The sequence below is a fragment of the Pelecanus crispus genome, chromosome 1 (genome assembly GCF_030463565.1).
Source record: "Pelecanus crispus isolate bPelCri1 chromosome 1, bPelCri1.pri, whole genome shotgun sequence".
Lineage (NCBI taxonomy): Eukaryota > Metazoa > Chordata > Aves > Pelecaniformes > Pelecanidae > Pelecanus > Pelecanus crispus.
The window spans coordinates 218628944-218641469 of record NC_134643.1 but is presented as its reverse complement, the minus strand read 5'-3'; the positions used below and the strand labels follow the sequence as shown (position 1 = coordinate 218641469).

Below are 12526 nucleotides of genomic sequence, written 5' to 3'. Positions count from 1 at the left end.
TCAGTATATTGCATCCTGCTTTAAAAAAAAAAAAAAAAAGGAAAATAAGGTGTAAGGTGTTTGGATATTTCACAGCTTTTAAAGCCTCCCTGGGCTTTCCTATTTTGGGCAGCATAGTTTATGGCTATTGTATCTGCAGCATGATCTTGTTGCTGTTTATTCTTTAAGGCTTTTTTCTCCATCCCCCAGAGACAGGCTGTGTAACCGTCTCCCTACTCCCAACATTTCCACGGCAATGCTTACACATGATCAGTCCTTCACAGGAGAGCAGACAGACCACTGGGGTGTCGTCCTTTTCTCATACCACGGTCTCGTTCCCTTTCCCAGGTTTCACCCAACCATCTGCTCTCTTCTCCCGTTTCACTTTCCCTGAGTTCACCAGTCTGTTTGAGCACTTCTGCCACGTGTGCAGAGTTTTGGCTGACCAGATCCACATACCTGACGTAATACCCACCAGGAGGGACATGAAGATTTTGAGCATCTCCACTGCCATGTTGGAATCATCTGCCGAATAGCGGAAAATGGCCCAGTTGGAGATTTCGTAGAAATAACAGGCAATGACACACGTTGCTGGGACGGTGTACAGCACTGAAAAGACACCGATTTTGACCATCAGCCTTTCCAGTTTGTCGGTTTTAGTTCCATCTTTCTGAAGATTAGACCTGATTTTAAATAAGGCCACGAGTCCTGCTGCAATGAATAAAGTCCCAATGACCAGGTAGGTAAAAAGCGGAGCGACGACAAAGCCCGTCAGCGCATCTAGGTTCTGGTTCCCAACGTAGCACAGACCGGTGAGCTCATCTGCATCTACTAGTCTCATAATCAAAATGACGATGGTCTTCACTGCGGGGATAGCCCAGGCTGCGATATGGAAATAAGAGCTGTGCATTTCTATAGCTTCATGGCCCCACTTGAGTCCTGCAGCCAGAAACCACGTCAGTGTCAGAATAACCCACCAGATGGAGCTAGCCATCCCGAAAAAATACATCAGCAAGAAAATTATAGCACATCCTGTGTTCTTAAGACCTTCTTGGATAAGAACAGGTTCTGCTGCCTCTTCAAAATCACAGGATATCCTTTCCCGGCCCACAGTTAGCCTCACAATATAAGCAATGCTATAAATATTGTAGCACATGCTCAAAAATATGATTGGGCGCTCCGGGTAGGAAAATCTGGATGAATCAATCAGGAAGGTCAGGACCGTGAAGGCAGTTGAGATGAAGCAAAGACTGGCCCACACGGCCATCCAGATATCTGTGAATTCCTTAGCTGACCTGCTGTAGAGACCAGCGTCGTAGCCGCACTTCAGGACGCAGTTCAAGCTTCTCTTCACCCAGATGTACTGATCCGAGTTAGATCCCATGCTGTGGCACTCCTCTCCAGGCTGCAAGGAGGTCTTGCTGTGAAGGGGAACCTCTTCGTCTCCTGGGCCCTCCATGCACATGTGGTTGTGATCATTCTGGGGTGGGAATTTGCTGCAGTTTAGGCTGTCTGGCCAGGCAAATCCAAATTCTTTTAAAACCGGTTCGCACCTTCTTTTGACAGAGAGGCACATGCCACCGCAGGGACCTATGGGGATGTTAATCTTCTCCGTGCACATCGGGACATAGACCGAACAAAGGAAGAACTGGAAGAAACAGAAACCACAAGTGTGTGAGGGGAAAATTAAACAGGTCAAAATATAACAAGTTTTCTTTTTTTTTTTTTTTTTTGCCTTTTTAGCAGTAATATTTGGTCCTTTGCCTTAAAAAGCAGGAAGCAGCATAAAACAAATAAACCAAGAACAATAAAAACAAAGAAGAACCCCCCCCCCCCCCAAAATGTTGTCTTCTTTCAGTTCAAATGTAGACTGAAGCCAAAGCCTGAACATTTTACTTCCTAGATTAGCTCCATGTAAATTTAGCCCATCAGTTTCAATAAAGCGAGTGGGATTTGGCCAGATCTAAACCTCAAGGGTGCAATTTGGGAAAGCAAAAAAACAAATTGGAGCGGTTTAAACAAATACATATATTTGTTCTAGGCACTGCCTGCATATTACAGCTAACAAACAGAAGAAAAGGCATTTCTTGAATTACTTTGGTTCACGATCCTCCTAGAAGAATGTCTTTTTCTTTTACCGTAAGGTCACGTCGGTATTTACAACGGTAATAAAATATCGCAGTTTTCTCAGCTTTTGAATAATCGCAATTCTGTGACGCGACAACGTAAGAGGGATCGCGTGCTAATTCGGGAACTCTGCCCCAAGAAACAAGCTGGTTTTTGTTTGATGAAACCCATGCCCGTGGGGAGGACGAGGAGTTTGCCATCCGCCCGGGAAAGCAGCTCCTGCGGTGGGACTGTGGGAGGAGGTCCCGGGCAGCCGGCAGCCCCCGGGAGCCCGCTCCCCGGCTCCCCCCTGCGAGGGTGGCAGCAGAAACGGGGGGGAAAGGACGGGGCCGGGCTCGGGAGCCCCAGCTTTCCCGGGCGGGAGGGCGGCACCGCGCCGCTCCCCGCCGCGCTCCCGGGGCTGCGCTGCCCGGCGCCCTCCGCTCCTCCACCGCGGTGACCCCCGCTCCCCCCGCCAGCCGGGGACGGCACTGCGAGGCGGCGGGACGCTCCGTTTGGGCTCGTTTTTTTGTTTTTTCCGGACTGAGCCGAGGGGATGGGGATGGGGATGGGGGGCGGCAGCCGGTCCGGGCACCGCACAGCCCCCCCGGCCCCGCACAAAGGGGACCCCCGGCGCCCCGAACCCACCTGGAGCTGGCTGGAGCAGCCGTACTGGATGAGGGGGGTGAAGGTGGTGAGCTGCAGCTCCGCGTCCGCCTGCAGCTCGTGTCCCACCAGGTTGGGCATCTTGGTGACATTGTAGCCCAGGTTCTGGCACATGGCGATGCGGATGGCGTCGCAGCGCCGCTCCTCCTCGTCGCCGAAGCCCCGCGCCCCGCCGAGCAGCCCCGCCAGCAGCAGGGCCAGCGGCAGGGCCAGCGGCCGGCCCCGGCCGCGGCCGCCCCCCGCCATGGCCCGAGCAGCGGCCCCGGCCCCACCTGCCCCGGCCCCGGCCCCACCGGCCCCGGCCGCGCCGCGCCGCACGGGCCGGCTCAACGGGGAGGGGCCGGGGGCGGCCCCGCTATTAAAGAGCCTCGCCGAGAAACTGCCCAGGGGAGGGACGGCGCCTCCCCGCGCCCTCCCAGCGCCGCCGCCCCCGCCCCGGGGGGCCCGGCCCGCCGCCGGGGCAGGGGGTGGGCCCTACCCGCACCCCCCAGCTCGGCTCCGAGGAGCTCCCCCCCCCCCCCCCGGCTCCCTGGGGCGCCCCGCCCCGCACCCCCCGCCCCCAGCAGCACCCTTCCTCCTGGCTGCATCCCCCTGCTCCTCGCCGGGGAGCCGCTACCGGCACCCCCCCCGCCGTGTGCCTCAGAAACACCCCGGGGAGCCCTGCCCGTGCCCCCTCGCCCCCCCGCAGGCGCCTCCTCCCGCGTGCCCGGCGCCCCGGGACGCCCCCCCGGCCTCCCCAGCGTGGGTGCTGCTCCCAGGGGCTGCCCGCGGCACCCAGCCCGGCTGCCCAGGGCAGGGTGGGCTGCAAGCCCGGCACCGCTGAGGCCCACGCTCATGGCACCCCAGCCCTTCCCTCCCCGCTGGCCTGCCTCCCTGCAGCCAAGGGCGCTCAGCCGCTCCACGGCCCGGTGGAAAATCATAGAATCATAGAATGCTTTGGGTTGGAAGGGACCTTGAGAGATCATCGAGCCCGACCCCGCTGCAGTGAGCAGGATTGAACCTGCGAGCTTGGCGTTATTAGCACCACGCTCCAACCAACTGAGCTAACCCAGCAAAATAGCCGGGGTGGCTTTCCAAGCTGCCACCTTTTCTTCCTAATGAGTTAAATTGCGCCGCCGGCTGCTGGGTGACATCTGGGCTTTAGCGTTGTTTGTTTTTTCATGGGGGCCAAGAAACCTGGAGGGCACCGCTAGGTACTTTCCGGCATTTGTGCAAATCTCTGTAAAATAAATAAGTGCGGATGAAGCACTCGTGAATCTGGAGGGGAAAGGGCTGGGTGATTAAGCAGACCTTTAACGTGTCAGCGGGAGGAGGGATTAAGAGCAGACAAATGAGGCTCACGCTTAAATTCTCTCAGTAGTATTTACACCTGTAATAAAATCTGGTTGAGCTGGTTGTGCCTTTAGCAAAAATATGTCATCTATTAATGAATTCTTTGTAAAGCACTTTGAAAATGTTTGTAAAGCCCCTGTTAAGTGACCTCTTACTGTGTGTGTACGGCGTGTGGCATGCGCTCCTGAGCATGTCTGTCGCAAGCGGCTACGCCTCCCTGCGCACCTCGGGGCCTTCGCTTCTCCCCGGCGTCTCCTGGACGCATCGCTGGGCTAAGACTGAGACTGGCAGACTAAGGCAGTGCTTAGCAGTGGCTCCTTTCCGGGCATGAGATTGTAAATCACAGCAAACCCCATGCTATGAAGTGCCCTGTGCTCAGGCACTGCGGGTTTCCCCTCTGCGGCTCCATCGCCGTCGGGTTTTTTCACCTCCGAGATGCAGGAAATGTGTGTGTGATGGCGTAGGGACTGATGGGCTTTGATTGTGCTTTTCTCTAGCAAGACGATGGTGTTTTAGTTGAGGTTGCACGAGCCTAGATATTTACGTAGCTCTCATCACTGTTAATACTTTACAGCTAGCTCCAATAAACAGTGCCTATAACCTTACAAAATCCTTGCGAGGCAGACAAGTAACATTATCTGAACTTTTTAAACACAGAGGCAGACAGTGCTACAGTCCCAAGGTCAGGCAAGGAGTCTACGATGGAGTCAGCAACTCGGCCATATCTTGCAAGGCCCATATTTACTCCCAAGCGTTGCCGTCCGTAACCGGCAGCGCTCAGCCGCTAATCTGGGTGGATGATAATGCTGTGAAGGCACACAGTGTGCTGCACACGTCTGCCGAGCTGTTCCCAGCCCCACCAGAGTTTATCGCCTGCATCAGACAAGCGCGGGGAATAGGTGATGGGCGCTCTCCATACAGTCAAACGCTCAAAAGCAGGAGGCAGAGAGGTTTGGGGTTCATTTTTTGTCCAAATTATGTAGGAAAGAAGATTAGAGGGAGGGTCATGGTGACCTTAAAACCTACACATCTTTGTCTTAGTATATGAAAACCCTTTTCATTTGCAGTCTCCTGCTGCACTTAGGCACTGAAGCAGAGTTTGCTGCTACCAGAGCAGGACCTTTGCCTAATTGGCACGAAAAAAGTCACCTACTGCATATTCAGCAGTTACGCAGCAAAGCCTTCTGCCCATGGACCTGGTCCTTGGACTCAGTAAAGGGGCAGGGGGATATTTTAAAGCTACAGTGGTCACAAGTATCTTTTTAGAAGAAGAACTCTTCCCCCCAAAAAAAACCCCCTACCGCTATTGCCTTTTCTTTGAGAACACAAAATAAATATTAGAAAGTGCTACACTGCTGTATTTGCTTTGGAAAGTCTTTTAGATAACAGGAATTAGTTTTCAAAACAAGAGTGCTGGGAGAGGCGGTGGCAAATCATACGAGAGGTCAGAGTTGGAGAAAATGGTAATTACCCTGCTTTGAACCTTATGCATATATTAACAGTGATTAAATGTCACCATGATAAGCATGTACATAATAGTTGCTTTAAACAGATGAAAGTAAGAAACCTCTGGGATACTGGGTTTATAGATTCTTAGATTACTGGGCAGCGTGAGACAGTGGCCTGAATCCAGCACAGCACAAGCCACGTTTCTTCCTTGATTGTTGCCTGACGGCATTTTTTTCTAATAAATCTGATTTTGATTTTGAGGTTGCTTTCGTTAAAGGATCAGCAGCCACCCTGATAATTATTATTTATTGTGGCTGCCAATAATTATATTTGGTATCCAGTCTGAGTTATCTTCAGCTTCCAGCCACTGACTTTTGTTCTATCTTTACCGGCCAGGTTGAGAAGTCATTGCTGGGATTATCCCTGTAGGTAATGTCAGGCTGCGATTAAGTCACCCCTTGACCTTTTAGTAGTAAGCAAAATAGATTGAACTTCCTGAGTTTCTTACTGTAAGGCGTCTTTTCCAATTCTTTAATCATTCTTTTGATTTTAAAAGAGCAAGATCTGACCCTGCTGTTTGAAAAGCACTTTCAGCCCAAACCATCCTTTACAGTCTTAATGGCTATGTCTGAATTAGCAGCCTAAGCACCCTTGGTCAACGAGGATAGGCAGACACTTGCAGAAGGCAACTCACACAATAGGAATTACATGAGTATAAAATCCTGCTTATAATTTATTATTATCTTGTTATTACTATTTCCCCCTTAAGTTTGTATGTGTACTTTTGCATATTTATTAAAGTTGTGAGCATATTTTTACATTACAAAAATAAATAATGCTTACCAGCATCTCTCAGAGTCTTTCAGTGTCTCACAGGGAATCTGAGAAGGTTCATAACTCTCCTCTGAACATTTTCAGTGCATCAGCGTTTGCCTGAACTGTAGTATTAGAGCATGGCTCAGCTTTCCCATAGCAGTGACTCTAATGTCAAATGTGCGGGTAAAATCACCTCTTCGCTCCTACACGAGACCCCCCTGCGCAGACCTCCAAGGACACGACCTACCCCGCCGCATCACCCTGAGAGCCAGGACTCATGCCTTGTGGCAGAACTAAGAAACCTCGAGCATCAAAACGGGTAGATGTGGCACTTGGGGACATGGTTTAGTCTGGTCTACCCTTGATTGGTTTAGTGTGGACTTGGTAGTGTAGGTTAATGGTTGGACTGGATGATCTTAAAGGCCTTTTCTAACCTAAGGGATTCTATGATTCTATCCTGTTGATTTTTTTTTAAAAGTGGATACCACATTAGGATGTGTTTATTTTAACCAAATATAGATGTCAACTTTTGGTCAGATTGATTTCGTTCTAAAAATGCCTCTACCTCTCATTGACTGTGGAGGGAACCTAGGATGACTAGCCCGGAGGAGAACGCTCACCAAGAAGTGTCTAACGCTGGATGAGAGCACTCCCTGCCTTCCTGCTGCTCTCCTGGCACTCAGTGACAGAGGAGATTGATATTGCCATCCCAGAGAGTTCTTTTAAAGTTCTGGGATGTAAGTTATCTAAACATGCAGGGTTTTTAAAACATGTAACTTCTAGAGCTGTTTGGGGACATTGAAATTGTAAGAATGCATTAATTACTATTAGTTATCTCTATCATGCAACTGATATATATTTTCCAATATACGACAAAAATATCTGCAGGACACTTCTGTCACCTGCTTTGTTTACTGGCAATTCCACAACTTCCATCGCCTAACGTACCAGTACCATTAGTGACTTTCTCTTTGTCTCAGTTTACATAAAACACTTTTGTCCTTGACCGTCTGTCCATTAAGTTTTTGGGTTTGCTTATTTTATCACATTCTTGTAATTGTTTTGAATTTATATTAATTCAAATCAATGTCTCCTTTCTACTGTTTGACACTTATGCTTTTCTTAAACTTTATTACCTTTTTTTTAAAATTTTATTGAAGATTTTTTCTTTAATTTTTCTATCTATAAAGTTAGCTGAATTTTTTAATCAAGGCAGATCACTTTCTTTATTCAGTGATGGCTTTTCAGGCATCTAGTAATGTATTTACAATTGATTCATAATTACTATTCACATACCTAATATGAATTCTCTCTCCCCTACTTACTTCTGTACTTTGTGGGGCTCTCCCTTTTAAAACAGGAAATACATCTTTTCCCCAGTTTGCATTGATTGTGCTGTATTTATCCATTATAATCAGCATTTCAATTGTCCAGTAACAATCAGAAAATAAATTGTTTTATCATGACACTTCAAGTGAACATGGCTCCACTCGACTTCAGGAAAAAGCCCAGTGCAGTGAGTTGCATATGTATTTATGTGTATATATATATGTGCAAATACATACACACATGTCTCTAGTTTTTTAATATAAAAAATATTCATATATAATACCTATGCACAAGGTAGTGCACAGAGTGGCACTCTTATTCAGTGATGGTGAATCAATCAACGTTGATCTCAATGGGGCAGAATGTGCTCCAGACCTTGAAATAAAATATATAGTATGTGCAAATTCACCTGCCACGGTGCACTGCAGCACCTTTCCGGGCCTGATCCAGCGGCGTGGGATTTGGCTCCTGAGGCTCTCAGGACGCCTTGTTTAGGTTTCTACCTTTGGTGTCTCCATGTGACCCAAGGGAGACCCAGACAGCACCAGCAACACAGTCAGGAGGGCAGGTCTCCTGACATGCTGTTAATCTCTGTTTTCATGCAGACATGACTGTAACTTGCTTTAATGTACTTTGGTGCAGCTAAGCTGTGACACATAGATCCCATATCTGGATTCACATGTGTAATTCCTCGCATGCCAACATGGGTCAATAGTTGCTCCATGACCCCTGAAAGTCAATATTTTGGTCTGCACAGAGACCTCAGAATTTGGTTTTGTAGCATTGTAAACAGGAAATTTCAGTGCTACTTAATATGCATCATTTTGAGCAAACCTTTGCATTTAGATAGCGTCAAAAGATTTGACAATGCAAGAGGATTTTTCAGATTATGCGTATGGTTAGAAATCCAGAAGGCACAGATGTATCACACACAGCGGTCAATGGGGCACTGAGAGCAAAGCTGGCCATAACTTTTGGAAGATTAAAGGTGCCCATATAAAGGTCACTTTATCTAGTTACTATTTTTTCACACAGCTATTTCTCTTTCTGTGCTATAAGAATAACTTTAGTTCTTTTTTTTAAACAGTTTTCCCAAAGCACCTTTCCTCAAATAATTCAGAGATTGATATATCTGTCCAGCCAGGTTAGCACACAAGAAGCTGTGAGGCAAAGTCACCAGCAGAATCTGGTGAGACAAAAACTGTTGCACAATGAATTTTTTTCAGAGTGTAGCTACGTTTATAAAATGTTGTATTAAAATACAGACCCATCCAAAACAACCAGCCCTCCTCCATTGTCTGATTTTACCAGACTTCTCAGGAAAGCTCTCCTGCAGATACTCAGCATGCCCAATTTCAAGCAAATCTGTTCCCTTTGGGAAAAGCAGCAGACTGTGGTTTTAAAATCAGACCCACAGTGGATGCAAAATTCAGCCTGAATTTTAGAGTCAGTGCTACTGCCTCCCAAACTGACTTTCAGCTTGAACTGCTATTCATCTTTGCTTCTATAATGCTCAGAGATTCACATTTTGCCTTGAGATTTCCCACACTTGACCTTAGTCCAAGGGATTTTTTTTTTTTTCTGGAAAATGATGAAGAGTTTTCTTCTCAGAAAATGTTCAGAGGCCTCTTTTTTTTATGCTCAGATAACTCCAAAACAGCTTGGTTTTATAACTTCAGATTTGGCACATGCAAAGTGCAGTCCTGAAGGAGGAATGCACTTTTTGTCTCATTTGAAGAAATTTCATTTTGCAATAGCAAATTAGCCTGAAAGTTTCAGAAGTAATAGACCAGTCGTTCACAAGGCGTGATTTAACCATGGTACAAAATGACAGGCTGAGTTCTCTTTTCTCTGAGAGGTCACGAGTCTTGCTTTATAAATACGGCTTAGTTTCCTTTTTGCAGAGTCATCTTTCCCACTAAATCTTTCTGCGTCCTGTTTTACTTTAACTCTATGGCAACATCAGAGGTTATTTCCCGCATATTTGCTCTCCATAAGCAACATCATACTTGGCTCTTGGTGGCATTTTGCACATTCTGTAAAGCAAATTTCACTGGACATGATTTAAGAAGGCATCTTTCTGCCTCGCGTGGCAATCTGTGTTAAATTACTACTCCTTGCTCAGCCAGATTGCACCCGATCCTGGTCCTCACATCCAGTTGTCACCCACATCACACAAACCTGCTTATGGACATAGGGGACAGAACTTTTCGAAAGCATCCTATAGTGCTTTCTCCTCAAATGTATTACCCAAGAAGTAAATACTAAGCTTTTAAACATTTTAATTAATTAATTTACTACCCAAGAAGTAAATACCAAGCTTTTAAACATGGAAAAAAATTAATTAATTAAATGACATGAATTAAATTTTTGAACTTTGGAAATTAAGTTAGGCTGAGATATAAATTCCTTAAAATGGGAGCCAGGAAGGTGGATTTCGCGATACACTTTGGCTGTTTTGCACTGCTCCAGCGATACCGCAACGAGCTGGTTTAATCAATCAGTTATTGCAGGCTTAAGGTTGTTCTGTGCCATTGGAGCAGCACAGAGCTGTCAAGTGTGCTGATGAATCTGGCCACAAATCTTAAAATGTACTATTTTTCCCCATTAAAAAGCCCATGTGAGCTGATATGCTGTGTTTAATTACATATCAGCAAGTATTGACTTGCAGGGCACGGCTGGAAAAAAACCCCTTCTTTGTATTGTGTTAGGCAGGCGGTGGGTCATTCTCCTGGGAAAGAAATTCGACATCTGCCAGGAGGTGAAGTGCGCTGCACTGACACTGCTTTTGTAGCGTCTGTGAATACACAAAGCGGGGCTGGATACAACAGTGAAACCGGTCCCCTTGCTGATAGGGACGGGTCGCCACGACTCTAGCGAGGAGCCACTTCACCCGCCAGTAAAGTGGCTTTAAGTTATACACACAACTGCCTTCAGGTCCTTATAGAATCACAGAGAAGTTTAAATAGGCAGCAATACTTGACTCTTCCAGTTCTAGTTGGACTGCCCAGTTGGGGGCGAAATCGATAGCCCGGCTCAAGTGCATCTACACCAATGCACATAGCATGGGCAACAAACAGGAGGAGCTGGAAGCCCTTGTGCAGCAGGATGGCTATGACATAGTCGCCATCACAGAATCGTGGTGGGACAACTCTCATGACTGGAGTGCTGCACTGGAGGGCTATAAGCTCTTCAGAAGGGACAGGCCGGGAAGGAGAGGCGGTGGCGTGGCTCTGTATGTTAGGGAGTGTTCTGACTGCATAGAGCTCGACAGTAGTGATGACAAGGTAGAGTGCTTATGGATAAGGATGAGGGGAAAGGCCAGCAAGGCCGATGTCCTGTTGGGAGTCTGCTATAGACCACCCAACCAGGATGTAGAGGTAGATGAGGCATTCTATAAGTGGCTGGCAGAAGTCTCACAATCATAGAATCATAGAATCATAGAATCATTTAGGTTGGAAAAGACCTTTAAGATCATCCAGTCCAACCATTAACCTACTAGCCCTTGTTCTCGTGGGGGACTTCAGCTTGCCAGACATCTGTTGGAAATACAATACAGCAGAGAGGCAACAGTGTCAGAAGTTCCTAGAGTGTGTGGAGGATAACTTTCTGATGCAGCTGGTAAGCAAGCCTACCAGGGGAGGTGCCCCACTTGACCTGCTGTTTACTAACAGAGAAGGGCTTGTGGGAGATGTTGTGGTCGGAGGCTGTCTCGGGCTTAGCGACCACGATATGATAGAGCTCTTGATTCTGGGCGATGCCAAGCGGAGGGGCAGCAAAACTGTTACCATGGACTTCCGTAGGGCAGACTTTGGCCTGTTCAGGACCCTGGTTGGGAAAGTCCCTTGGGAGGCGGTCCTGAAAGGCAAAGGGGTCCAGGAAGGCTGGGCCTTCTTCAAGAAGGAAGTCTTAAGGGCGCAGGAGCGGGCTGTCCCGTGTGCCGTAAGACTAACCAGCGGGGAAAACGACTGGCCTGGCTGAACAGGGAGCTTTTGCGGGGACTCAGGGAAAAAAGGAAGTCTACCGCCTTTAGAAGAAGGGGCAGACAACTCAGGAGGAGTACAGGGATCTTGTTAGGTCCTGCAGGGAGGAAATTAGAAAGGCAAAAGCCCAGCAAGAAGTTAATCTGGCCAATGCTGTAAAAGATAATACAAAATGCTTTTATAAGTACGTCAACAATAAGAGGAGAGCCAAGGAGGATCTCCATTCTTTGCTGGATGTGGGGGGGAACATTGTCACCAAGGACAAGGAAAAGGCTGAGGTACTTAACGCCTTCTTTGCCTCTGTGTTTAACAGACAGACTGCTCATCCCCAGGGTACTCAGGCCCCTGAGCTAGAGGATAGGGATGCGGACCAGAATGGAGTCCTCATACTCCAGGAGGAAGCAGTTAATGACCTGCTACGCCACCTGGATGCTCACAAGTCTATGGGGCCAGATGGGATCCACCCGAGAGTATTGAGGGAGCTGGCAGAGGAGCTTGCCAAGCCACTTTCCATCAACTATCAGCAGTCCTGGTTAACAGGGGAGGTCCCTGATGACTGGAGGCTTGCCAATGTGATGCCCATCTACAAGAAGGGCCAGAAGGAGGACCCGGGGAACTACAGGCCTGTCAGCCTGACCTCGGTGCCGGGGAAGATTATGGAGAGGTTCATCTTGAGTGAACTCAACAGGCAAGTGCAGGTCAACGAGGGGATCAGGCCCAGCCAGCACGGGTTTATGAAAAGCAGGTCCTGCTTCACCAACCTGATCTCCTTCTATGACCAGGTGACCCGCGTGGTAGATGATGGAAAGGCTGTGGATGTCATTTACCTGGACTTTAGCAAAGCTTTTGACACTGTCTACCATAAT

General features: G+C 48.0%; 1 protein-coding gene across 1 annotated transcript; it reads right to left on the bottom strand.

The window, feature by feature from the left end:
- Positions 1-298: 298 nt before the first annotated feature.
- On the bottom strand, positions 299-2997 carry FZD4 (frizzled class receptor 4). Its single transcript, XM_075711466.1, has 2 exons — positions 2734-2997; positions 299-1627 (listed from the first exon to the last, which is right to left on the bottom strand). The coding sequence occupies exons 1-2, from the start codon at positions 2995-2997 to the stop codon at positions 299-301; spliced, it is 1593 nt and encodes a 530-aa protein (XP_075567581.1).
- Between the last annotated feature and the right edge of the window lie 9529 nt (positions 2998-12526).

What these genes read in the sequence shown, in the direction of transcription:
- FZD4 (XM_075711466.1), bottom strand. Translation starts at nt 2,997, where the DNA reads ATGGCGGGGGGCGGCCGCGGCCGGGGCCGGCCGCTGGCCCTGCCGCTG. An exon ending in GCTGCTCCAGCCAGCTCCAG is followed by an intron (nt 1,628 to 2,733) that starts GTGGGTTCGGGG and finishes TGTTTCTTCCAG; the next exon opens with TTCTTCCTTTGTTCGGTCTA.